The sequence below is a fragment of the Mercenaria mercenaria genome, chromosome 10 (assembly GCF_021730395.1).
Source record: "Mercenaria mercenaria strain notata chromosome 10, MADL_Memer_1, whole genome shotgun sequence".
NCBI classification, from domain to species: Eukaryota; Metazoa; Mollusca; class Bivalvia; order Venerida; family Veneridae; genus Mercenaria; species Mercenaria mercenaria.
The window spans coordinates 39,348,097-39,375,435 of NC_069370.1; the positions used below are offsets into that span (position 1 = coordinate 39,348,097).

Here is a 27,339-nt window from a genome sequence, read left to right on the forward strand (position 1 = left end):
TATGGAGATGTAGCTAGTTATATTGTACATATACACAAAATGCGTTTCTTGTTATAAATTTGTTCATGTGTATATAACATAATTGTATAATGAAAATAATTGTTGAACTGTATTATGACTAATGGATATTTAAATACATAATTGTTAATCTATATTATCTGTATGTTTCAAGACTTTACAGACTTACGGTTGAATTCTTCATGTTATTTCGAAAGTGATTGCGTCAGTGTTAGAATGTGACGTTTTACAACTTAAGTTTTTGCATAGATGTAATTAGTGATGAGACAGGTTACTTGTCTTGAAATTTTCTGAGAGTGAGGAAAATTTTTCATAATTTTTGCTAATTTTCATCACACTTTCACAACATTTTTGAGTGAGGAGTACTTTCATATTTCAGTCATATTTTTAACCAGAAATAATTATGTTCCCTTTTATATGTTAAAGTTATGACTCTAGTATATGTATTTTTGATATGTAACGGGTCTATCAATATCAGGTTGTCAGACAGTACCTATTGTCATATTACCCACATTTCAGAGAACCTCATTGTTTGGATGATTTTCCAGTGAAAGTGGGTATTAATGTTGGTGTAACAGAACAAGTTTGACAATTTTTCCTCACTCGCTGAAAAAGATAGGAAATTCGCCATGAGTAATAAAAATCTAAAAATTGCGAAATAAAATTAATTTTACCTCTAGATTGTGACATAAAGTCATTTCATTGACAAGGTTCGGGGACAATGATAAACTTTCGCTGGTATTAAACAAAATAGTGTTTAGCTCAGCGTCATATTTTGGAAAAAGATGATAAAATCATTATTCTCAATATTTTCCAAGAAAGGTGGTCAGTCTGGATAATTAAGATTTAGCAAACCAAGACTTAAAACTAAAAGACAGAGTTACAATGCTTGTCACCCCCAAGGATACTTCATACTGAAAATGTTTTGAAGTTCACTATATCCATTTTATTGTTATCATTTGCATGAAAAATATGTACAGGGTGTGCTTCAATATGAATAATTATCTAATCACTGGTATTGTCGTACTGTTCATGTAAAACCAGTTATTTATTTGAGGTGAAATCAAAACATCTTGACGTCATATCCATGACCTCGGCATGTTTGCCTTAGGTTTGTTAGAAAATTTCTATTGATTTTAGCTCACCTGTCACAGTACAAGGTGATCTTTTGTGATCGCGCGTGTCTGTCTGTCGTCCGTCCGAGACGTAGTGGTCCGTGGTCTGGTCTAAAACTTAGCCTTGTGACCACTCTAGAGGTCACATTTTTTCATGGATCTTTATGAAAATTGGTCAGAATGTTCATCTTGATGATATCTAGGTCAAGTTCGAAACTGGGTCACGTGACCATCAAAAACTAGGTCAGTAGGTCTAAAAATAGAAAAACCTTGTGACCTCTCTAGAGCCATATATTTCACAGATCTTCATGAAAATTGTCAGAATTTTCACTTATGATATCTAGGTCAAGTTCGAAACTGGGTCACGTGGGGTCAAAAACTAGGTCAGTAGGTCTAAATAATAAAAAAACTGTACTCTTGGGCCATATTTTTCATGAGATCTTCATGGTATTGGTCAGATGTTTATCTTGATGATATCTAGGTCAAGTCGAAACTGGGTCCTAGTCAAAACTAGTATTAGTTAAATAGAAAACCTTGTGACCTCTCTAGAGGCCATATTTTCATGGTCTTTCATGAAAAATTGGTCAGAATGTTCATCTTGATGATATCTAGGTCAAGTTCGAAACTGGGTCACGTGGGGTAAAAACTAGGTCAGTAGGTCTAAAAATAGAAAAAACCTTGTGACCTCTCTAGAGGCCATATTTTTCATGCAGATCTTCATGAATATTGGTCAGAATGTTTACTTGATGATATCTAGGTCAGTTCGAAACTGGGTCACGTAGGGTCAAAAACTAGGTCATTAGGTCTAAAAATAGAAAAACCTTGTGACCTCTCTAGAGGCAATTTCTCAATGCATCTTCCCATGAAATGTGAGAATGTTCAGCTTGTGATGATCTAGGTCAATTTCCCGAACGTGGTCACGTGGGGTTAAAACTGTCTAGATCTAAAATAGAAAACCTTGTGACCTCTCTAGAGGCATATTTTTCATGAGATCTTTATGAATATTGGTCAGAATGTTCACCTTGATGATATCTAGGTCAAGTTCGAAACTGGGTCATGTGGGATCAAAAACTAGGTCAGTAGATCTAAAAATAGGAAAACCTTGTGACCTCTCTAGTGGCCATATTTCTCAATGGATCTTCATGAAAATTGTCAGAAGTTCACCTTGATGATATCTAGGTCAAGTTCGAAACTGGGTCATGTGCGGTCAAAAACTAGGTCAGTAGGTCAAAAAAATAGGAAAACCTTGTGACCTCTCTAGAGGCGATATTTTTCATGGATCTTCATGAAAATTGGTCAGAATGTTCACCTTAAATATATCTAGGTCAAGTTCGAAACTGGGTCACGTGGGGTAAAAACTAGGTCAGTAGATCTAAAAATAGAAAAACCTTGTGACCTCTCTAGAGGCCATATTTTTCATGAGATCTTCATGAAATTGGTCAGAATGTTCATCTTGATGATATCTAGGTCAGTTCGAAACTGGGTCACGTGGGGTCAAAAACTAGGTCAGTAGGTCTAAAAATAGAAAAAACCTTGTGACCTCTCTAGAGGCCATATTTTCAATGGATCTTCATGAAATTGGTAGAATGTTCAGTCTTGATGATATCTAGGTCAGGTTCATAACTGGGTCATGTGCGGTCAAAAACTAGGTCAGTAGGTCGAAAAATAGAAAAACCTTGTGACCTCTCTAGAAGCCATATTTTTCCGAGATCTTCATGAAAATTGGTAGAATGTTCACCTTGATGATATCTAGGTCAAGTTTCAAAGTGGGTCACGTGCCTTCAAAAACTAGGTCATTAGGTCAAAAATAGAAGAACCTTGTGACCTCTCTAGAGGCCATATTTTTCAATGGATCTTCATGAAAATAGGTCAGAATTTTTATCTTGATGATATCTAGGTCATGTTCAAAAGCTAGGTCAGTTGTCAAATAATAAAATAGATGTCATACCAGGCACTGGGTCATGTGAGATAGGTGAGCGAATCAGCCATCATGGTCCTCTTGTTATAGGTTTTATTGTGTCTTCGTGAAAGGCGAACGAAGATGTTTAGTGGGATAAAATTTTGTCATGAATTCATGAATTTGATGTTTACAGCAAACTTTGATAATGGGGTAAGATGCGGGAAAGAATAGACACTTTTTTTTTAATAAATGAAATTGCTGATATCTGTGCTCAGTAGTTTGAACACATAACTTTGAATGAATTTCAAGATACGTATTAACAGAATGATTAATTTAATAGTGTTTAGTTTACAGTGCGAAACTGGGTATTCCACATTTGCTGTCATTTTACAGGTCATGTCACCGGTCACAATAATGACAAGTGCTTTGTGACCCATTCTCTCAAGGTCCTGCATTTTTTGCTTGTGGACCATAGAGTAACATTGGTTCAGGAATGTCTTTATGAATTGGTCAGATATCACCTTGATGATATCAGGCATTTCGAAACTGGGTCACGGCGTCAAAAACTAGGTCAGTAGTCTAAATAGAAAAACCTAGGACCTTCAAGGCATAATTCACAAGATCTTCATGAATTGGTCAGAATGTTCACCTTGATGATACTAGGTCAGGTCGAACTGGGTTAGGCCATCAAAAACTAGGTCGTAGGTCAAATAATGAAAAACCTGTGACCATCTAAGGTCACTTTTTCATGGGGTCTTTATGAAAATTGGTCAGAATGTTCACCTTGATGATATCTAGGTCAAGTTCGAAACTGGGTCACGTGCGGTCAAAAACTAGGTCAGTAGGTCTAAAAATAGAAAAACCTTGTGACCTCTCTAGAGGCCATATATTTCACAAGATCTTCATGAAAATTAGTCAGAATGTTCACCTTGATGATATCTAGGTCAAGTTCGAAACTGGGTCATGTGCCATCAAAAACTAGGTCAGTAGGTCAAATAATAGAAAAACCTTGTGACCTCTCTAAAGGCCATATTTTTCATGGGATCTGTATGAAAGTTAGTGTGAATGTTCATCTTGATGATATCTAAGTCAAGTTGGAAACGTGCGGTCAAAAGCTAGGTCAGTAGGTCTAAAAATAGAAAAACCTTGTGACCTCTTTAGAGGCCATACTTTTGAATGGATCTTCATAAAAATTGGTCAGAATGTTCATCATGATGATATCTAGGTCAAGTTCGAAACTGAGTCACGTGCCTTCAAAAAGTAGGTCAGTAGGTCAAATAATGAAAAAACCTTATGACCTCTCTAGAGGCCATATTTTTCATGGGATGTGTATGAAAGTTGGTCTGACTGTTCACCTTGATGATATATAGGTCAAGTTTGAAACTGGGTCAACTGCGGTCAAAAACTAGGTCAGTAGGTCTAAAATTAGAAAAATCTTTTGACCCTCTAGAGACCATATTTTTCAATAGATCTTCATGAAAATTGGTCTGAATGTTCACCTTGATGGTATCTAAGTCAATTTCGAAACTGGGTCACATGCGGTTAAAAACTAGGCCAGTAGGTATAAAAATAGAAAAACCTTGTGAACTCTCTAGAGGCCATATTTTTCATGAGATCTTCATGAAAATTAGTGAGAATGTTCAACTTGATGATATCTAGGTCAAGTTCAAAACAGGGTCACGTACCTTTGAAAACTAGGTCAATGGGTCAAATAATAGAAGAACCGTGTGACCTCTCTAGAGGCCATATTTTTCAATGGATGAAAATTGGTCAGAATTTTTGAGTCGGCTAAACGCTGTCAAGCGTTTGACGAGTCCTTGCTATCGCCCGATTTCACATTCTTAAATGGCCTCACAACACAGCGAAGTGATGTAGTTCCATTAGATTGTCTCTAATTTCAAAGAGTTCATTGATCAAATGAAGTTCATTTATGTCAATCCTATTTGCTATGACCAATATACGATGTAATCTGTCATATTTATGACTTGTAATTGTGCAATACTCGAATAAAGCCACGTATTTTCTTCCGCGGTAACTCATTAAGCATAAACAAGCATAACGATTCTGCAGGATTTGGTAATACATTTGCGCATATGATTATGGTGACGAATTTTATGCCCTTTTGTCACGAAATAGCAAATATGATGTTCACAAATTCAAATAAAAACTGCATATTAACTTATTAGCCAAATTATTCATTTGTTACCCTGTCCGTTTCAAAAAACAATCTTTAAAATCATCGCGCAAATAACAAATTTATTGCACTGTGCAAAGCTTGCGTAACATCCAGCGAAAGACAAAATATAGTTCCAGAACATACAGCTAGTATTTTATTGAGTGGGTACCTCTGAAAGCATTGGAATGTCTCTTATCAAAGAGTTTACCACATCGATGAAATTAAATTATGACAGCTTCATTTTAAATGACCCGAATAAGATATGTGCAGTACGTTAATTCTTCCGCGAGACTTCGCGGATGAATCCTAACTACATTCTGGACACTTGTCGGCGAACACGCGTGACCTGTTTATAACAATGCTTCTACGACTGCGTGGGTTGAATTTTGCAGTCAGTAAACGGATAAATTATCGGAAGAAGAAGCTCTTACTGGTTTGTTTAGTTACTACTGATATTAAAAATGATTTTATTTCTTATTTTTCTAGAAATAAACAAATCGGCGAAACATTAAATTGTATTTTCTTGTAGGTTTTGAAATCGAAAGTAGATCGTCTATGTTTGGCTGCTTTGACGAAACGAAACAACTTTTTTATGAAAAGATTTAAATAAAAGGTAACTTAACCGTAAACTTCAATGTCAGATACTGCCAATTGCTGCTAAATGTCTTCGTATCATCACAATTTGTAAAATATATTGTTGAAACTGGAGAAAAGTGTAATCGTATCCGGATATAATATTTTGGGTAAATATAGAGCTGTGTTATGAAATTTTAACATTCAAGTAACATACATGGTAGATACTATTGTAGCAGAAATGATTGTAGAATTTATTTTTATTACACCTACATATAATCTATATCAGACTCATATTCTAGTCCTGAGGCATGATCTGAAAGTAAAAAGAGAGTGTGACAGTCATACTTTGGATATTGTAATACTAGAAAGAATCTAGGTAATATTTAGAAATTGAAACAGAAGATTTTCAGTTAAAATCGCACCAGAGGCTGTAACAAAGGTCTACATATTCAAAAATTTCTTGTGGTAATACCCCAAACCCTACTTGCAGGAGGGGGTATCCTCCCACACCCTTCCCCCATATTGCCACTTTACAGTTTGATACATTTGCCCTTTTACCACCTGCTGCAATGCCCATTTCAAAATCTGACTGCAATTTAAAGCGGAAAGAAACACACCTCCCCACACCCACCCTGCTAACGACCACGTAAAAATGGCTCAAACATTTTTCTGCCCAGTCTGGGCCTGTCTGTCTACATGAATCAAAATGGATAATTGAAACTGGATGGACTTCGGGATAACAGACATGATTTTTAAGGGGTTAACAAGTCTGAAATAGAATAAATGATAGTTTTAACTAAAAAAGAACTGCATTTATTAATATCGGTTACACTATATATTGACACTCAGCAACATTTACATACATGTATCTCTAAACGCAAAAGTAAGTATACTTTAAATTGACATCACTTATAATATGATTGAACAATACCTAACATATGACAAGGCTAACGTCAGGCCCATTATAATATCTGTAAAATATCAGTTCTTTCGTCCATCCGTTATAAATTGTATGTGGCGCTGTAAAATTTTAATATAATAAATTGTCATATTCAAATTTTATCATGTGCGAATATACCAGCCGATAATTGCCTCTTTTGGCAATGCCGGAGGCAAATGTTTACTGGAAAAATATATAAAGTCATGGGCAGTATCTTAGTGTCAGCTGTCAAATTGTAGTTTGTACTTTAACATTTTTATTTCTGCGAACCACTCTTCAATTTTAGAGAAATATTAAATACTTGTAAAATGTCAATCAAAGTTTTACTAGGCATCGACCGAATGTTCATTTCATTTATTGTAACAAAATCTCTCTTTAGCTGGGGAAGAAACTAAAAACAAACTGAAACTGGTAGACTATACTGTCAGTACATCAATCATTAGCCGACTCAGGCCCTTCAGGCCTTTGATTATCTTGATGATATCTAGATCAAATTCAAAACTGGGTCACATGAGCTCAAAAACTAGGTCACTATGTCAAATAAAAGAAAAAACGACATCTTACTCAAAACTGGGTCATGTGGGAACAGGTGAGCGATTCAGGACCATCATGATCCTCTTGTTAGTTTTATTATTTGCATTTTACTGCTTCAGAATGGTACCATAAAAATACGTAAGCATGGGTTGTGACATAACTTCTGAATGTTCCTTGTGAATATTTGCTGTTTTTCTTTTGTTTTGTTTTTTAATAACAGCAAACATTAGTGTAAAATTGCATCTTGTTAGAGGCTGATAACATTAAAAGTACATAATATTAGCTAATTATTTTGAAGCCTTAAAAATGAAAAAAAGAAAATAAACTTTTTTTTAGAATTAAATAAAAGTATACTTTTTATGGGTTGTGATATGCTTTAGGCAGGGACATGCAGGTGGTTTGGTGTCATTTAACAAATACCATATCATCCTATGTTTTATGGTAATATACAAGTAGGTTGTGTAATTTACATTTTTCTCCTTTACTTCTGAATGGAGTCGCATCTTATCAAGTAGAGAAACGTATCACAATACTTCTTTTCTTTCTTGCTTATATTTCACAAAAATCACTATAGCTCAGGGGCTAACCTATTTGTAGTAACCTTTACACATGCAAAATAGTCACAAAATGTATAGCTGTAAGTCATAGCATAATTTCAGGCATTTATTAATGAAGAAGATCTGTATAGTGATTAAATCGGTCAATTTTTGTGTTTGTAGTTACAGAAACTTATTTTACAAAAATAGATGGTAGTAAGAGTCATAATAGTTAATTTTCCTGTTCTATATAAACAATTATTTTTGAGAAATCTGATGATATAAACCAATAGATACAGGATGATTTAGTGGAAGGGAAGTAACTCTTCATTCTGTATAGCATTCTTCTGGTAGTTTAAAAATATCATGAAAACTTTTCATGCATGTCAATTAAGATGATGCATTTTTCTATGTCAATCAAAAAAGAGTGAAATCTTAACATTTCTGCATTAATTAGAAAGTTTTTAGTTTTTGTTTAGTCAGAATCTCTCTGTAACAGACAGCTGTCAAGATCATATGGTGCATGTTTGGCTTTAAATGCTTCGTTACATCATTAAATTGATTTCTTTGAAACACAGAAGTGATACAGTCATGTTGTTTAATGTCTCCAGTACAAAATTTGATCTGCACATAGATGACTTTTTTTTTTTTTGTTTTATTTCACCTCTATAATGCTATTTTGAAAAAACTCACAAAGTAACAACCGTGATAAGACAATTAAGATGTGCACAAAAATTAATTGAGCCGTGCCATGGGAAAACCAACATAGTGGGTTTGCGACCAGCATGGATCCAGACCAGCCTGCGCATCCGCGCAGTCTGGTCAGGATCCATGCTGTTCGCTAACAGTTTTCCAGTTCCAAAAGGCTTTAAAAGCGAACAGCATGGATCCTGACCAGACTGCGCGGATGCGCAGGCTGGTCTGGATCCATGCTGGTCGCAAACCCACTATGTTGGTTTTCTCATGGCGCGGCTCAATTGTAGCCTATGTTTTACATATTTCCATTTATAAGTCAAGAGTAGAACAGGGTTAGTTGTGTAAGCCAGTTGTTTTGTTAGTATAAATGCTAAACGTATGTCATTTCCTTTGTTAAATGATGTAAAAAAAATATTAATGAACAAAATGTTAAAAAAAAATAAAAAATTATAATGCAATTTTTATGTTGAAGCAAAAATACTTTGTGACATTTATGTTTAATTATATTGAGATGAATTGAGTGGGTTTTTCAGAGTCAAATGGTTCAAGTTGCTGACTTAAAAATCACTTGGGTGTCACCTCAACTTCTTGGTGTATAGATTTCTAAGAGGGTGATCAAGTTTCATTATTGAAGGTCGAAGGTTCTGCCCATTACTTGGCTATGCCAGAAAGAATGCACGATTTGGCACCTTCGGTCTTCCTCCAATTTATAATGGAACGCGACTTTTATTATATGACAGTGGGATTTAAAACCAAACAAAAATTAATTTGAAATTATTAAAGTACTCTCTAGTACACCGGACAGGAAAAAACAGTTACTCCAAGGATATAATTATGACAAACCTGTACTATAAAGTTTTTACTAGAAAACCGATTTTTTTTTGTTTTGCAGCACCCTGTGATTTGTTAGCGTGATGTTATGATGTACTCAGTCAGAATCATGAAAAAAATAAAGCATGATTGTTATATGAATCTTGTTTTTCTTGCTTTTCTTCCTAAATTGTGTTGTGCCTATATGTTGGTAATTGATAAATTTGATGGTAGCCCTTTATTTCAAGCTCACCTTTACCAAAAGTTCAGGTTGAGGTAACGTGATGGTTCTGTTTCCATCATTCATCATCCGGCATTAACTTTTGACAAAATGACTGTAGGATTTGACATTGGTCAGAAACCAATTCGTCTTTAGCTGACACTACTGAGGTAATATTGGAAGTGATGCATAATTATGTCTCCCAACCACTAGGGGAGACATATTGTTTTTTGCCCTGTCCATCCGTCTGTACGTCACACTTCGTTTCCGATCAATAACTGGAGAACCATTTTGACCTAGAACCTTCAGACTTCATAGGGTGGTAGGGCTGCTAGAGTAGACGAACCCTATTGTTTTTGGGGTCACTCCATCGAAGGTCAAGGTCACAGGGGCCTGAACATTGAAAACTATTTCCAATCTATAAGTGGAGAACCACTTGACCCAGAATGTTGAAAGATCATAGGATGATTGGTCATGCAAAGTAGATGGCCCCTATTGATTTTGGGGTCACTCTGTCAAAGGTCAAGGTCTCAGGGGCCTGAACATTGAAAACCATTTCTGATCAATAACTTGAGAACCACTTGACCCAGAATGTTGAAACTTCATAGGATGATTGGTCACGCAAAATAGATGGCCCCTATTGATTTTTGGGGTCACTCTGTCAAAGGTCAATGTCACAGGGGCCTGAACATGGAAAACCATTTCCGGTCAGTAACTTGAGAACCACTTGACCCAGAATGTTGAAACTTAATAGGATGACTGATCATGCATAGTCGATGACCCCTCTTGATTTTGGGGTCACTCTGTTAAAGTTCAAGGTCACAGTGGCCTGAACATGGAAAACCGTTTCTGGTCAGTAACTTGAGAACCACTTGATCCAGAATGTTGAAACTTAATAGGATGACTGGACATACAGAGTAGATGACCTCTATTGATTTTGGGGTCAGTCTATTAAAGGTCAAGGTTACAGCAGACAGGTAATGGAAATCCATTTCTGGTCAATAACTTGAGAACCATTTGACCTACAACCTTCAAATTTCATAGTGTGATAGGACTTACAGAGTAGATGCATGGCCCATATAGTTTTTAGGGTCACTCGATCAAAGGTCAAGTTCACAGGGGGCTGAACATAGAAAACACTTTCCAATCAATAACTTGGGAACCACTTTTCCCAGAATGTTGAAACTTAAGGTTTCGATGGAGGCCTTGAGAAACAAAAATCAAACAACACCAAATCATAGAAAGAAAGAGTTGTTTGACATGAAAATTGAACAGCATGTAAAACATGTATATTACTTTACGAAACAAGTGTCAGTATACTGATATAAACATTGAATTCCGGAAAAGGGCTGCCTAAAGGGGCTCCACTTCCGGACAGTTAAACGCCTTAAAAACTCACCATTTTCAAAGAACAGTTACACATGTTTGTTTTGATGCATTTGCAGTAGCGTGCGAGTGGTGAAATTTCGCATAACAAGGTGGAACACAGTTTTCAGCAATTGTTTATCTTTATTTCTTTACAAATGGCATTCATTTACGAAGGGAGACAACTGTTCCCGATTATTTTAAATACAAATGGCATTCATTTTCAAAGGGAAACAACTTTTTTGGATTATTTTAAGTAATCTTTGAGAAAAAGTTGTCTCCCTTTGAAAATGAATGCCATTTGTAAAGAAAAAACGATAAACAATTGCTGAAAACTATGTTCCACCTTGTTATGTGAAATTTCACCACTCGCACGCTATTGCAAATGCATCTGAACGGTAACTGGAGAACCACTAGGCCTACAATGTTTAAACTTAGTGGGATGACTGGACATGCCAAGTAGATGATCCTTATTGCAGCCAACCACCAATGTCTCTTTGTCTTTCGCTCCTGTCCCCTATTGACTTCTTGCCTGTACAACTATGCCTTGGGGGAGACATGTGCTTTTTTACAAAAGCATCTTCTAGTTATAGCTTGCTTTATGGTTCTGGGGCACTGTATATCATCTATTAAAGTGTGCTAAACATTGACACCATATATACTAGAACAGCATACAAATTAGAAGTAACTTCTGCCTCTGGACCTCTGGACTTATATAAGACAACTCACTGATGCTATTCTGATCTATTTTACTTAAAGCATTATGTTTGAACAGATGGCTGAGCAGTAACAAAATACAAAATGTAATACACAGTATCTTACTGTACATAAAAATTAATACACAGTATCTTACTGTACATAAAAATTAATACACAGTATCTTACTGTACATAAAAAAATTAATACACAGTATCTTACTGTACACAGAGAATTAATACACAGCATCTTACTGTACACAAAGAATGAATACACAGTAAACAAATTAACACACAGTATCTTTCTGTACATACAGAATGAAAACATTCTTACTGTGCATAGAGAATGAATACACAGTATCTTCTGTACAAGATCTTAGTAATTTACACAATAGTAAAATTAATGTCACACTGAATTTGGTATATAAGCAACATGAAAATTAGCTTTAAAAAAATGTACATCTCTTATGAAACTATAATGAATATTTCTCAATATCTGAATGCAAAACAGTCCAAAGCATATTCAAACACACAACAAATAACTGAAATTTAACGGTAAAATAAATAAATAAAGATATTAAGAATTTGAAAATGAATTTGTAAGTAATTAAGAGCTGTTTGTAAAACACTTATTGCCGCCATGATGGTTAGAGGTGAGGTAACAGTGTAATTTTCACTCTATCATGTTGTGACCTTGACATCTGACCATCTGAACATGGGCAATCATGTTACGAAGACTGATGGTCAAAGGCTTCAAGCATTCTCAAGCTGTATATCTTACACCACACTTCATTGTGACCTTAACCTTTGACCTTAAGACTACACCTACTGACCACTAACAATAAGGTTACGAAGTATGACTGCACACAGGCAATCATCTTATGAAGTTTGACCACTATAGTTCAGAGCATTCTTTAGTTGTTTTATCGGAAACCAAAGAGTCTACCAATTGACCAACCAGAGTATTATAGTATACTCCCTCTTCTTCAAAATATGGGCATAAAATGGTTATTACATCTATAAATTCTAACAAATTTTTCTCAATTACAGCTCTATTACTTACATATGTTTGTTAAGTTGGAGTTAAAGTAACACTGACACAATTTCATCTGACAACTTTCCAACTCTGTGGAGAAAGGCCCGAGGTAGCCGTCCTGACAAGTGGAGAGAAGTATGTGATAGGACATAACCACTCAGTCTCAATTATTTGATATTTGTTAATTCGTAGACTGAAACAAACGTTACTCGGTAACGTCTTTCCAAATATGGCAGTGTTTTAAGTCAATAATATAATATGGCCTTATGACATTTGAAATGCTTTGCCACTAATCCTTTGTTCTATAAATAAATGATATATGCAAGCCAAGTACACAAATCAAGACTGAAAGCATAGCAAAAAGCTTTATCAAACATCAACTATGTATAAATGCAAATATATTATTCTTAATTACCAATGCTAATACATATGTATAGGACATTGAACTTTTGCTATTCCGTTTAAATATGTAAGTTACAGCTCAGAGCAAGGAATGTAGTACCTGTGTATTTAGATTACATAACAATAAAATACAGCTGATACTAGATAACTTGGAACTCTTTTATCTTAAAATTCCGGCTATCTGGAAGATATTTTCAAGTCCTGTCTCAAAAACACGTGCACAAAATACAATGTTTAATGGAACTTCGGTTATCTCGAACTAAAATGCTAGGAATTCAAGAGAACGAGTTTCAACTTCCAGTCAGGACGTTGGATTTGATTTTAAAGGGACTGCCTCGAGATTGATGTCAAATTATTCAGTATTATATATCATGATAATAAATGTATAGATACAATTTGACAAGAGGGTCATGATGACCTTAGATCGCTCACCTGAGTAATATGAGCCACATTTCAAATGGAAAACTGATAGTAAAATATTTAGAAAGTAGGTCAGTAGGTCACATCCATGGTCACTGAAAGTCAGTTTTAAAATCGGTGTGCAAAACTGTACATGTCATCCAAATTTCAAGGCTGTATCTTAAAAAAACAAGAAAGTAGGTCAGTAGGTCAAGGTCAACCCTAATCACTTGGGGTCATCAGGTAATTATATTTAAACAGTCTAGGAAATATGACCTGACAACTTTTGAAGTATTTTTTCCTATATAAAAAGTGACCCCCAGGGCGGGGTCTCTTTTCAACCGAGGGGCATAATATGAACAATCTTGTTAGCGATCATAAAGGCAATGCTACATAACAAATATCAAAGGCCTAGGCCTTGAACTTTCAGGCAAGAAGATTTTTTTCCTATACAAGTCTATGTTAAACTTGGGACCCCCAGGGCAAGGCCTCTTCACCCCAGGGGCATAATTTGAACAATTTTGGTAGAGGAGCACTAGGCATGGCAACGTACCAAATATCAAAAGCCTATGCCTTGTGGTTTTAAACAAGAAGATTTTTAAAGTTTTTTCCTATGTAAGTCGATGTAAAACTTGGGACCCTCGGGGCGGGAACTCTTTTCATCCCAGAGGCACAATTTAAACAATCTTAATAGAGGACCATTCGATGATGTCACAAGCCAAATATCATCATTAATCAAAGCAAATTTTACCCCATGAAAAACATGGTAGAGAAATTGCCTAAATATTTAATAATTAATCAGTGTGCATTTAAATTAGCATTGTCTGAAATGCCCCGTCTTATAAGTGCTCTCCCATATAGCCGAGTATAAACAGTACATTGTTTCACCTCTTTGTTAAATTCAAGTGTTTTCTCATTTTCAAAACTTTAAGGGAAAATCCCAAGGCAAGTCCCTTTATTCAGAGAAATGGTTAAGCATTGCAGTTTATGGAATGAGAAGAATCTACCAACCATGAAGCTAAGCACTGCCAGTCTATGGAGTTAGAAGGGTCGACCAACCATAACACTAATATAACTGAACTGACTATGACAAGTCCTCAAATACATGTCTTATCAATTACGAGAAAATCTGGGTAAATTCTTAGTTACTGGAAGTGAACCTGTGAATATATTTGTGCAAACAGTCACAGTATTACTGTGTATTTTTTGTATTTCTTTCCTTATCGCTTTATAGTAACACCAGGTACTACTAGTAGGATAAGGCCGTCATTAAAAAATTGTTTGCGGTAACGCGACCCAAAGGTTTTTGTGTGTGTAGGTAGGTAGGGCATTTTTTTTTGCATATAATCATATAGGAAATAATTTTTTTTATCTGACTGGCCAGAAAAAAAAGTTGGGTCGCAGCCATTTTCACGGGTAGGTCGTGTTAACGCAAACAAATATTTTTTTCATGAAAGCCTAAGAAGGATATTAAAAAGAGATTAGGGTTGTAGAATAAAGAGGTAGGTTAACAACAAGGTATCACAGAGAATATATGCCAACATTTAGAAAAACAAGAACATTACAAAATGTAATTCATATTTCAAGATTTCATACAAAAAAAAACAAAAACAAGAGCCGTCACAGGAGACAGCGCGCTCCATTATTTCGATGCTGGATACTGAAACTGGGCACATCTGAGGAAACTGGAGCTGTCACTGGAGTGTTTAATGACTCCAATGGTGGATCCATTCAGTAATAACAGAGATAGTGTGAAAGTGCATCAAAATTTTAACCTGAAATTCTAAGTAAAAAGGGTGAATAATTCATGAAAATTGATGCCAGAGTTATGCACCTTATGTCATATGATGTGGGTGATGATGTTGAACAACAATTTTAAGTAGGAATCAAATCCGTTCAGTAATAACAGAGATAGAGTGAAAGTGCATCAAAACTTTAACCTGAAATTCTGAGTAAAACGGGGGAATAATTCATGAAAAATTTGTGCCAGAGTTATGCACCTTGTGTCATATGATGTGGGTGATGGTGTTGAATCAAATCCATTCAGTAATAACAGAGATAGTGTGAAAGTGCATCAAAACTTTAACCTGAAAATCTAAGTGAAAAGGGATAAATCATGAAATATTGGTGCCAGAGTTAAGGCCCTTATGTCAGATGATGTGGGTGATGATGAGGAATAACTATTTTAAGTTTGAATCAAATCCATCAAGTAATAACAGAGATAAGAAGAAAAAAGAGAAAGTGTAAAAAAAACTTTAACCAAGGTGGGGACGCGGAAGGATGCAGACTCCGGGTCGAGTAGGATAGCTCTCCTTATACTCCGTATAGTTGAGCTAAAAATCAGATCTACCTTCCTTTTAACAATGTTCATTGTCTTGACTGTAAAAATCACCTTTTTAAGATAGTGGACCTGTAACGAAAATCAATCGATTACATTTTCTCCGTTTGTGGTTTCTGCGTTCTCTGGTTAATGAAAATCATTCGATTACATTTTCTCAGTGGTTTCTGCATTCTCTGGTTGTAAAGGAAACCATTCCTTGTATGCCAAACTGCCTAATCAGAATATGAACTCAAACGGAAATTGTCCAGTGTCATTACAGTTCCGCTACCTTAAATCAGTAATAATTCAATGAACTGTACTAAATTTACATTGAAGAATTGTTCTATATTATATACATTACGAACACAAAGATACTTTGTTCTACATAACATAAATGTCAGGCAAATGCACCTGTTTAGATAAGGACAAACACTGAAAAACTGCATATCAGGCAATGAAAAAAGCACACACAAAAATAAACAAAGTGCAATGCCCTGCATGATTATATTTTACTAAACCGGGACTTCTTCCAGGAATTAAGACTTTCTGATCTGAAAACATAAACTCCTCACAGTAAAAGTTATTTTTCACCAAGATTTGAGCAAAACGAACAAATGGAAACGCTTATGCAATGCACTTCTCATTTTGAAAATCTTGTGACAACTGCTCCTAAAACAAAAATTACAAGCTTAACCTTAACCCTACTAAATTTCTGAAATGGGCTGGTCCAGCATTTAATTTGGACAGTACCACTTATAATTCAAAGGGGTGTTCACTAAAAATTTACTGACTTGCAATTTACAACCCTATGCACCATCTCCTGAGCTAACTGTGCAGGCCCATATATAGCAAAAAAGTACATATTGCTAAAAGAACATTCGAAATCAGAAAGTTCATTAAAGTTACAGCTGATAACACAAAATTAGACAAAGCGCCTTGAGAACAATAAACATAATCTAAATAAATCTAGGATGGAATGAAATGAAGTATAGTCGGAAAAAAGACAGCGGAACTTTTCTGGAACGGGACGTAACAGGTAGCAGCTTCTGTACTTACCGCAATGATAATTTTTGAACAGACAAAAATGAGATGATATTGCAAAAAAAAAAAAAAAAATCTAGTGCAACTTTAAACAAGAGGGCCAAGATGGCCCTAGGTCGCTCACCTGAGAAACACACCATAACACACCATAACAGTGTAAATATGTTTGACCTAGTGATTTCATGGAAAAAATATTCTGACAAATTATCATTAAAATTGGAGCAAAAATCTTGAGTATAAATAAGTATTATCTTTGATTCGACCTGTGACCTAATTTTTGACCCCAGAGTACGAGACCCATATTCGAACTTGACCTAGATTTCATCAAGACTATCATTCTGACCAAATTTCATGAAGATCAATTGAAAAATACAGCCTCTATCGCATACACAAGGTTTTTCTATGATTTGACCTAGTGACCTACTTTTTGACCCAAGATGACCCATTTTCAAACTCTGCCTAGATTTCATTAAGGTTATCATTTTGGACTTAATTCTAGGACGATCAATTGAAAAATACAGCCTCTATCGCATATACAAGCTTTTCCTTTGAATTGACCTAGTGACCTACTTTTTGAACCCAGAGGACCCATATTCGAACTTGACCTAGATTTCATAAAGGCAATCATTCTGACTAAAATTCATGAAGATTAATTGAAAAATACAGCCTCTATCGCATACACAAGGTTTTTCTTTGATTTGACCTAGTGACCTAGTTATTGACCCCAGATGACCCGTTTTCGCACTTGGCTTAGTTGTCATCAAGATAATCATTCTGACCAAAATTCATGAAGATTAATTGAAAAATACAGCCTCTATCGCATACACAAGGTTTTTCTATGATTTGACCTAGTGACCTACTTTTTGACCCAAGATGACCCATTTTCAAACTCTGCCTAGATTTCATTAAGGTTATCATTTTGGACTTAATTTCAGGAAGATCAATTAAAAAATACAGCCTCTATCGCATATACAAGCTTTTCCTTTGAATTGACCTAGTGACCTACTTTTTGACCCCAGAAGACCCATATTCGAACAAGACCTAGATTTCATAAAGGCAATCATTCTGACCAAAATTCATGAAGATTAATTGAAAAATACAGCCTCTATCGCATACACAAGGTTTTTCTTTGATTTGACCTAGTGACCTAGTTTTTGACCCCAGATGACCCATTTTCAAACTCGGCCTAGATTTCATCAAGATAATCATTCTAACCAATACTCATGAAGATTAATTGAAAAATACAGCCTCTATCGCATACACAAGGTTTTATTTTGATTTGATCTAGTGACTTAGTTTTTGACCCCAGGTAACCCATTTTCAAACTCGGCCTAGATTTCATCAAGGTTATCATTCTGACCAAAATTCATGAAGATTAATTAAAAAATACAGCCTCTATCGCATACACAAGGTTTTTCTTTGATTTGACCTAGTGACCTAGTTTTTAACCCCAGATGACCCATTTTCGAACTCGGCCTAGATTTCATCAAGGTTATCATTCTGACCAAAATTCATGAAGATTAATTGAAAAATACAGCCTCTATCGCATACACAAGGTTTTTCTTTGATTTGACCTAGTGACCTAGTTTTTAACCCCAGATGACCCATTTTCGAACTCGGCCTAGATTTCATCAAGGTAATCATTCTGACCAATTTTCATGAAGATCAGTTGAAAAATACAGTCTCTATCGCATACACAAGCTAAATGTTGACAGACAGACGACAGACAGACGACAGACAGACGACGGACACCGGACATCGAGCGATCAGAAAAACTCACCTGAGCATTGCTCAGGTGAGCTAAAAAATAGTTTATACATCGTTAAAAAAATTAAAAGTTTTCAAAGCACAGATTGAAAAAACATATTTACAGTATTACTGACATAAAAGACTTTTATGTGATAAAATTGATTAGCTACACAATTACTAATTCTGCATCAACATTACAAACTCATTTTAAAAGCATACCTTTAGTATATAGAATAAATATATATATAGAATCATTTTATTTAATTGCATTCTAACTGGCATTAATGTATAAAAATCTACCTAAAATGTTACTAAAATTCTCTGATCAGTTCCAGTTCTCATTCAACAAATGTACAAAAAAAATTTCATAATATACACTTTCTTATATACAGGTTATAGCACCATTTTCGCACTTTTGACAGTCTGTAAGTTTTTATGGGATTTCAACTCTACTACTAGACATTCAATCAAAAACATCTGGTATTCATTCACACAGCTTATATTCACATTTCAACTAGTGACTGAAGTTCGGGAAAACTTAAAAGTCTTTGGTATATACTTAATGACATTTTATAATAAATATTGACCAATTATCTTTTCATAAAAGGTTCTTTTTTTGAATGATGGATATAAAATTCCTCTAAGAAACTGTTTTCAGTCTAGCAGAAACAATGACCTTGACCTTTGACCTTCTGCTCACCAAAATTATAGAGGTTATCTACTGACCACAGGCAATCATCCTATGAAGTTTGAGGACTGTAGGCCAAAGCATTCTTTAGTTATTGAGCAGACACAGTTTTAAACTTGAAGACACTGCGACCTTGACCTTTGATATACTGACTGTTGAAACAATAGGGGTAATCTACTGACCACAGGCAATCATTTGAGAAGGCTAAAGCATTCTTTAGTTATGGTTTGTTTGTTTTGGGTTTAAACACCATTTTTCAAAAGTACTTCAGTTATGTAACAGCAGGCAGTTAACCTCACCAGTGTTCCTGGATTCCGTATCAGTACAAACCTGTTCTCCGCAAGTAACTACCAACTTCCCCATATGAATCAGAGGTTGAGAACGAATGATTTCAGACACAATGTCTTTTATCAAATTGTCACAGAGAACATACGGCCCACCCAGGGATCAAACTCAGGACCACGCGACCTGCACTCTCCTTGTTGAGCTAAGTGGGCTTTAGTTATAGAGCAGAAACTATTTCTAGTCTTGAGATCACTGTGACCTTTGACCAAATGAGCGGTGCCATGGGAAAACCAACATAGTGGGTATGCGACCAGCATGGATCCAGGCCAGCCTGCGCATCCGCGCAGTCTGGTCAGGCTCCATGCTGTTCGCTTTTAAAGCCTATTGGAATTGGAGAAACTGTTAGCGAACAGCATGGAGCCTGACCAGACTGCGCGGATGCGCAGGCTGGTCTGGATCCATGCTGGTCGCAAACCCACTATGTTGGTTTTCCCACGGCACGGCTCAAATTAAACGACTCACTTACTGACCACAGGTAATCTTCCTATTAATTTCAACAACTGTAGGCTAAAACCTTCTTTAATCATTGGCCTCAAAAAGTTTTCAGTCTAAAAGGTCACTATGGCCTTTACCTGTGATCTACTGCCCCATTCTTGCAAACAATGAGGTCATCTACTGACCACATGCAATCACCCTATGAAGTCCGAGCATTGGGAATCAAGCATTTTCTAATTATTGACAACCAACAAAAGAAAACTTCGAAGTTGGGGGCATAATAAATATTGTCAGATATTTCATTTGATCATTTTTCATTTATTTTTGATGTACCATAAATTGTCATGTAATAGCTTTTATAGGAAGAATTTTACTGATAAAATTATTTCTGTTTGCTTCCTTTTATTCACAGAGTAAAATGTTAAAAAGCTATTGCTGAACCCCTTCAAAAAACAACACATATTTTCCTTTAATACATATTAATATTTCAGATGTAAAAGTGTTGCAATGCTTTTACAATTATGTACAAAAAAACAATATCCTGCCTGGGCTTTTACATGAATACCGATAATAATCTAGTTCTTTTGTAAACGACACAAGACCAGCAAAGGCTTAGCACAAAAATAACAAAGTAAATTATAACAAGAAAACTTCAGTAATATTGCTTGTAAAAATGTATGATCCTTTGATATTCTTGTCATGGATGCAAAAAATAAACTGCAACAATATTATATGTACATGTAAGCAGACATGATATAATCGAACAATACTGGGGAACAGTATCATATCCTGTTTCATTATCAAACATTTGTAAATCTTTATTATCTTTATATTACTTATTAATATGAATAAATGATATTCAAATAATGATAATTATCTAAAATAAGAGAACTGCTCAACTCTAAACAGACCAGTTTCTGACCATAATTTGATACGGTTTCTTTTGTGCATTTTTATCAAACTAAATTAAGACACCAAAAGATGTCTGCACAGAGAACCAGTAGATAAAGTAAATTTAATTTAAATAGATATATCTGAAATTTAATGTTTTCTCCTCTACAGAAAGGGTAACAAAAACCCTAAAGACCAAAACCAACACACATCCCTACCCCCACACCATCAGTCCTTAATTTAATCAACCAAATTAATTGGCAAGCTGATTTCTGACATGGTGAGATAGTTTTTGATCCGACTGGTCCTTGCTATTACAGACAAGATCAAATGGCAGGTGATTTCTGATCTGATGTGCTAGTTTATGACCTTTTTCCTCCTTGCTGTAACAGACAAGAATAATTGGCGAGCTGACTTCTAACCTTGTGAGTTAGTTTATGACCTATCTGCTCCTTGCAGTCTAACCTTGTGAGCTAGTTTATGACCTATCTGCTCCTTGCAGTCTAACCTTGTGAGCTAGTTTATGACCTATCTGCTCCTTGCTGTAACAGACAAGAATAATCAACTAGCTGACTTTCTGACCTTGTGAGCTAGTTTATGACCTGGCAGCCTGATTTCTGACCTGATGAGCTAGTTTTGACCAACTGTACAATCCATCAACAAAAATTTACCAAATCTGATAAAATAAAACAACAAATAAATTGTTACTACACAGAAAATAGATACTGGACAGAGCACAACCCAACCTAAAGCTCATGGGAGATAAGAATCACAAAGTCCAATAACACCACAATTATACATACACTTACGATGATTCTGTTTGATAAAAATGATATAAATCTGTGTATAATAGTTATATTAATTTAACATGTAATTAAATAAATCAAGCTTTGGCTTGGATATATCAAATTGTTTTTAAAAAAGCATACAAAGTCTCCCAACAATGTTAAAAATAAAATCAGGTTTTTTCAAGTCTGTGATCACTTTTTGTCAGTAACAACTAAAGTATAATTCAATTCGAGTCAGTAAAATGTTACTTTTACATAATTTCTTCATAGGAAATTCATCTCATATTAGCACGTGATTAGTAAACATTAAGCTTATATCTCCAGTAAGCACAACCTATGTATAACTGTACAAAAAAAATACTTAAAAATCTCCATAAAAAATTATTTTGTACATTAATTTTTTGTCAGTTTTTTTCCTGTAGAATACACACAGTTGAACAAACTAAAAATAACTTAGACTTGTACAATCATGTCCACTGCCAAATAAACCTTGCAACTGCATTATAAACCGATAATAACATTTAATGGTCATGCATGGAGAAATTCAGGGGTGGGATGAAAGATGGGTGGCCATGACTGTGGAACGGACCCGCCATGGACGTGTTCATTCTTCCATCAAAACCATGGTGATTGGGCCCCAGGATGCTATTTATAGACATGACTGATGGATGACCCCTGTTGTACTGATGATGGTGTTGCATGGCGTTATGTTCCATGCCCTGATGTTGTAACATTGTGTTAGTATGGGGGAATTTTATTGGCGAGATGTTGAGGGAAGACTCATTTTGTGATGCACCATCTGAGAAAATGTTGTTTAAATTGAAATTAGCCATGTGTGGAGCTGTGTGTGGAGTTAGTTGTGGGGCATTTCCATGGTTACCATGTAATGGATTCATGTTCATTCCAAACCCAGGCTGAAAGTTTAAACCTAGACCATTCTGAGCCCCTCTTGGAGGGAATAATGGGTTAAATGGGGCACCAATGTCTGAATTCTTTGGCATAGGTGTGTTGGAATTAGGAAACCTTGGCCCAGGACCAAAGAAATTACCAGGAAGGAATGGTGACCCTTCATGTTGCATCCTAGATTGTGGAGAAAGATTTTGCATAGTTGGGAAGAATGGAGTCATACTCCTATTAGTCTCAAATATGGAGTTTGACAAATTACTGTCCACTTCCATAAATGGCAAGGTCTTTGACTTCTTTGATGAAGGTGGCTTGGAGTTACGGGAAGGCTGTTTCGACTGCCTTGACTGACTGACCCCAGTTGGTGTGGGAGTGGGACCTGCCTGGTTGCCATGGGGCGTAGTTGCTCTGTGACTCTGAGGTGTAGGCCTTGGAGCCTGCGATGGGGGTGCTTGTGGAGGCCCACCCATTGGCACTAGTGGAGGAGCAGATTGTTTTTGGGGAGGTTTAACCACAGATGTTTGAGCAGGGGGAGGAGGATTTGCAGACTTCCTGCCTCCAGAATTAACAGGGGTATGACTCAATGGTTGAGTTCCAGAATTATCCCTACTAAAGCTTGGTGGCCCACTATCAAATCTGTAACTTGGACCCATGGCATTAAAACCTTGAGAAGATGGGGGTGGGGGAAATGGGGTGTCATAAGGTGATCTGTTTGTCATGGTTCTCCCTCTTTCATCTGGGGGCATCATATGGTGCAAAGGTGGAGTGTTCAAAGATTTGGAAGACGGGTAATTTGACTGATAATAAGGCTGGGAATTGTTCATCATCTGAGGAGATCTATCCATGGTATTGCCCCTCTTATCTGACATAGAAGACTGTGTGCTACTACTGCGGGAATGCGAACTATTCATCTCCATCATTTTATCCTGTGGTGGCGGCTTTCTCATTTGTTCAGTTGGACTTTTACCCACGTTAGATTTCATTTGTGAATCATGGAAGAAATTGTTGTCTGGCCCACCGCTTGTGTTTGGGAATGATGAAAACGGTTCTTGTATAATAGCCGGACCCTGTCCTTTAGGCATTTTCTGCTTGCTGCATGATGGGTTGGTTCCCTGCTCTCGATTACTGTCATCTGACCTGATTGGTGGCGGCCCCTTATCATTTCTCTGCAGAGGCTCGCCCCTTGGTACGTTACTTGAATCAACTCTAGAAATATGACTGTTGTCGCCTCTTGGCAAATTATTGCCACTTTGATGCATGACTGTGTTATTTCTTTGTATGACATTGTTACCACTATTGTTTTGATCAAACATCTCCATATTTGACATTGTTGCTGGCAGACTGGTCTGTGAAGATGGCACATTTGAAGAAGACGATAAAACTGGCGGAAAAAATGGAAACTGATGATGACCAATACCACCTGCACTTGTCGTTACTGTTGATGATGTTGACGATAAGGAAAATGAAAATGATGATGACATGTTGGATGTTGTCGTGCTTGATGTGTCCATAAAACTGGCCGGTATATTACTTGTGATAGGCTGCAGATTCAGACCTATGTTTGCAAAATTAAATCCATCTGGTGAGCTCTCCGACTGCAATCGTGAAAAGTCATTTGTCGTGTTAGCTAAGTCGTTGTTGCTGATTAAGTCTGAGTGAGCTCCAATTGTGTCTGGTCTTGGTCTTATGCCTTCTTCCCTACTAGACTGTACAAAACTATCAACTGAGTAGGGATTACCTGTGTTTCTTAACTTTGACAAATTAGAAGTGTCTGGTTTAACATTTAAAGTCGATATGTTCACATTTGGTGGTGATTTTATCACCTTTTCTGCATGCGAGCTGAATATCGAGTCAGCTGAATATGGTACTGAAAAATTATTCATTCCACCATTTGAGCGAGCAGTAGTGTCCTTGGGTACAGATCTATTATTCATGCCTGATAGCGAACCATAAACCGGATCACTGTTGAACTGATTTCCAAACCTATTATTTTGCGAGGAATTAACTGAAGTTTGAGATGGTCTTTGAGCAGAAACTGGCATACTATTTGCATTAGATGCAGGAACACTTGTAACATTGAATTTGTTTTCCACATTTGTAGAAGAATTTCTTCCGCTGTTTGGCGGCTTCTGTCCTACATTTGACGACTGAGTGCTACTCGGCAAGCTTTGAACGTTTTCCGATACATTCTTCTTTAACACAGTATTTGGCTCATTTGGAACTTTAGGTTCGTTACTCTGTTTGTTCGATTCAGGAACAGATGGTGGCAGTGTTTTTGCAGATGTTATCACACCCATGGGTTGTGAACTTACAGCTGGTTTACTACTATCCATTGGAGTAAATGAATCGGTGGAAGCATCTGACAATGGCACAGAATTTAAGGCACTAAATGAGCTAACTTTCATACTTTCCAGTTTCTCTGGGGGTGTTCGCTTTTTTATCGGTGACATTTCCGTGTAATGCTTTGGTGAAGACGTAACATTATCGTTTTCTGGAAGAATCCCCTGAATAGGAGAGACAATACTAAGTTTTGGAGAGACAAGTTCAGGTGAGAAACTGTTCTGTAAGGGAGAAACCATACCAGGTACAGTTTTTGGTGAAGTCATGGGTTGTTTTGGTGAAACTAAAGGAGTGTTAGGTTGTGAGCTTGGCTTTGGTGATACTTGAGACACAATTTTCGGAGTCGGCTGAGCGCGAGACGACATGTCAGGACGCTGTAATTTTTTTGGAACTGGAAACCCAAAGAGACTTGTTGTGGTGTCAATCTCCGGCATGCTTGGTAGAGCTGCAGATACTTTGGTCTGGTTATTAGTGTCAGATTTATTTTCTTTATTTTCATATGTTTTCTTATCACTATCTGTTAGATCTTTCATTTCAAATAACAAACTATTTGACTGATCATCACTCACAACCTTCTGTGAACTGACTTCATTGTCTTTTGAACTCTTAGCACTTTTTGAACTTTTCTTCGTCTTAGTTTGAGCACTATTTTTCGACTTTGTTTCACTTTTTTGTGAGTCTTCAGAGTCGGTAACACCTAATTCCGTTTTCGTAGGAGTGGAAGATAGGGCAGTAAAATCTTTACCATTAAGAGGTAAAATTGATGGCACAATATCGTCTGAATCGTCAAAATCATACACTGATAATGACGATGGCATACTGAGTATTTCCTTTGCTGGCGTATTACTTTTAGAACTATCTTTTACATCTTTGCTACTTTTACGTTTTTTAGAACTCGGTTCACTTTCTGGATCAGCAGCTTTACTTCTCTTAGATTTTGACTTTTTGGCTGATGCTTGACCTTTATTTGCACTTTCTGACACAGAACTTCCTAACTGTTCGACCTGATCCAAAACATCTGATAAATCATTCTCACTGAATGTAATATTGTCTGGGATATGTATCAAAGTACTCTCAATATCCATTTGTGAATCTGAATCAACTTTTTCTAATTCTAAAACACTACTTTTTTCTGCTACTAGTTTTTTCGAAGATTTATTTTTTGAACCACCAGATCTGTGACCAGATTTAGTTTCAGTTTCCTTTTTATTTTCGCTACTTTTTGACGAACTTGGTTTACTTTTCTTACTAACTTTATTGGTTTCACTAACCACCATTATCTCACTGTTTTTGTCAGATATATTTGTAACACTTTCACTGAACTGCATTCCAGCAATTTCCTCGAGGGTTACTGACAGAGAAGTCACATTATCAGCATTTGATTCCTCACTTTTTCCAGCATTATTCACAACCTTCGATACATTTATTGCCTTTGCTCCTTCAGCAACTGAATTCAGACCTAGCACATTATCTTCTAACGTTCCAGTATTTGCAACACTTACATTAGTAAGTTTTTTCGATTGTTTACTTGGAGATTTTAAATCGTCTTCCACTTCAGTTGCACTTGTGTCTATATGAAGAGGGTTATCTTCATTTGCAGGATTGTAAAATGCTCCTCCAACACCTGCAACTTCTCCTGCAGGTGGAGAGAAGATTGATTCAGCTGCTTTAGCAAGAATATCTGTAGATTCTGAAGACACTGCTGAAGAAACTTCAGGATCTGTCGTAGACTCTGGAATTTGTATCTGCAGAGATTCAGACAAAGAATCTGCTTGTGCAGTTTCCTTGGTTTTGTTAGCAGTTTTCGGTGGAGGCCTCTTCTTCTTAACAGGAGTTGACTGGCGGTTAAAGCCTTCTCCACCAAGGGGTTTCGGACATATGGCTCGCTGATTGGCATTATTTTTATTTTTGTTCTTATTTGCTGTTGCACCGGGTTGCGCACTGACTGGTGGTTGCACGGCAGCTGTAGTGGGAACTCCACTGACAGCAGCTGAAGGTTGTTGCGGAACAGGCTGCTGACCTGGTTGAACCGTACCTAAAACCTGCATGGTTACCGGATCTAGCAGTACAGTGGTGGGCTGACCATTGATTGGCAGGCTCAGAAGGATAGGCGTACCAGATGGCTTCCCATTAGCCGCTATACCACCACTTCCAACCTAAAAGTTATAATATAAGCAGACATAAAAACAAACAGTTAAAATATAACAACAAACAAACTGCAGTCTAAAAGACTGCATTTTCCTGTCATAATTGTTTTTGATATAAAAACTATATATAAGGTGAACATGAACATCTTTTCAGGCTTTACCAAAACTACTACAAGGGCTATGATTTTTGTTGCCACTAAAAAGACAAACTTTTTTAAAACAATATTCATGCCTAATTCCTTTACCTATAAACCCTAAAATAGTATCATAGAGGT

The 27,339-nt window shown here is 36.3% G+C and overlaps 1 protein-coding gene and 1 long non-coding RNA gene across 3 annotated transcripts in view; one reads left to right on the plus strand and one right to left on the minus strand.

The window, feature by feature from the left end:
- Nucleotides 1-2,952: 2,952 nt before the first annotated feature.
- Nucleotides 2,953-9,463, plus strand: LOC128559891 (uncharacterized). Its single transcript, XR_008372715.1, has 2 exons — nucleotides 2,953-3,030; nucleotides 7,214-9,463. It is a non-coding gene; the product is annotated as an uncharacterized LOC128559891 (long non-coding RNA).
- Nucleotides 9,464-11,618: 2,155 nt separating this feature from the next.
- Nucleotides 11,619-27,339, minus strand: part of LOC123561847 (serine-rich adhesin for platelets-like) — a 33,364-nt gene continuing 17,643 nt past the window's right edge. The window contains exons 9-10 of one of the 2 annotated variants that reach the window (XR_006688545.2): nucleotides 21,372-27,073; nucleotides 11,619-21,328 (exon numbers count right to left, since the gene is read on the minus strand). Coding sequence is in view for 1 of the 2 variants with exons in the window: in XM_045354498.2 (XP_045210433.1) it covers nucleotides 22,196-27,073 (4,878 nt within the window). In the remaining variant the exon portion in view is untranslated. Of the gene's footprint in view, nucleotides 27,074-27,339 lie in introns of both variants that reach the window. The other variant, XM_045354498.2, reaches the window with a different exon arrangement.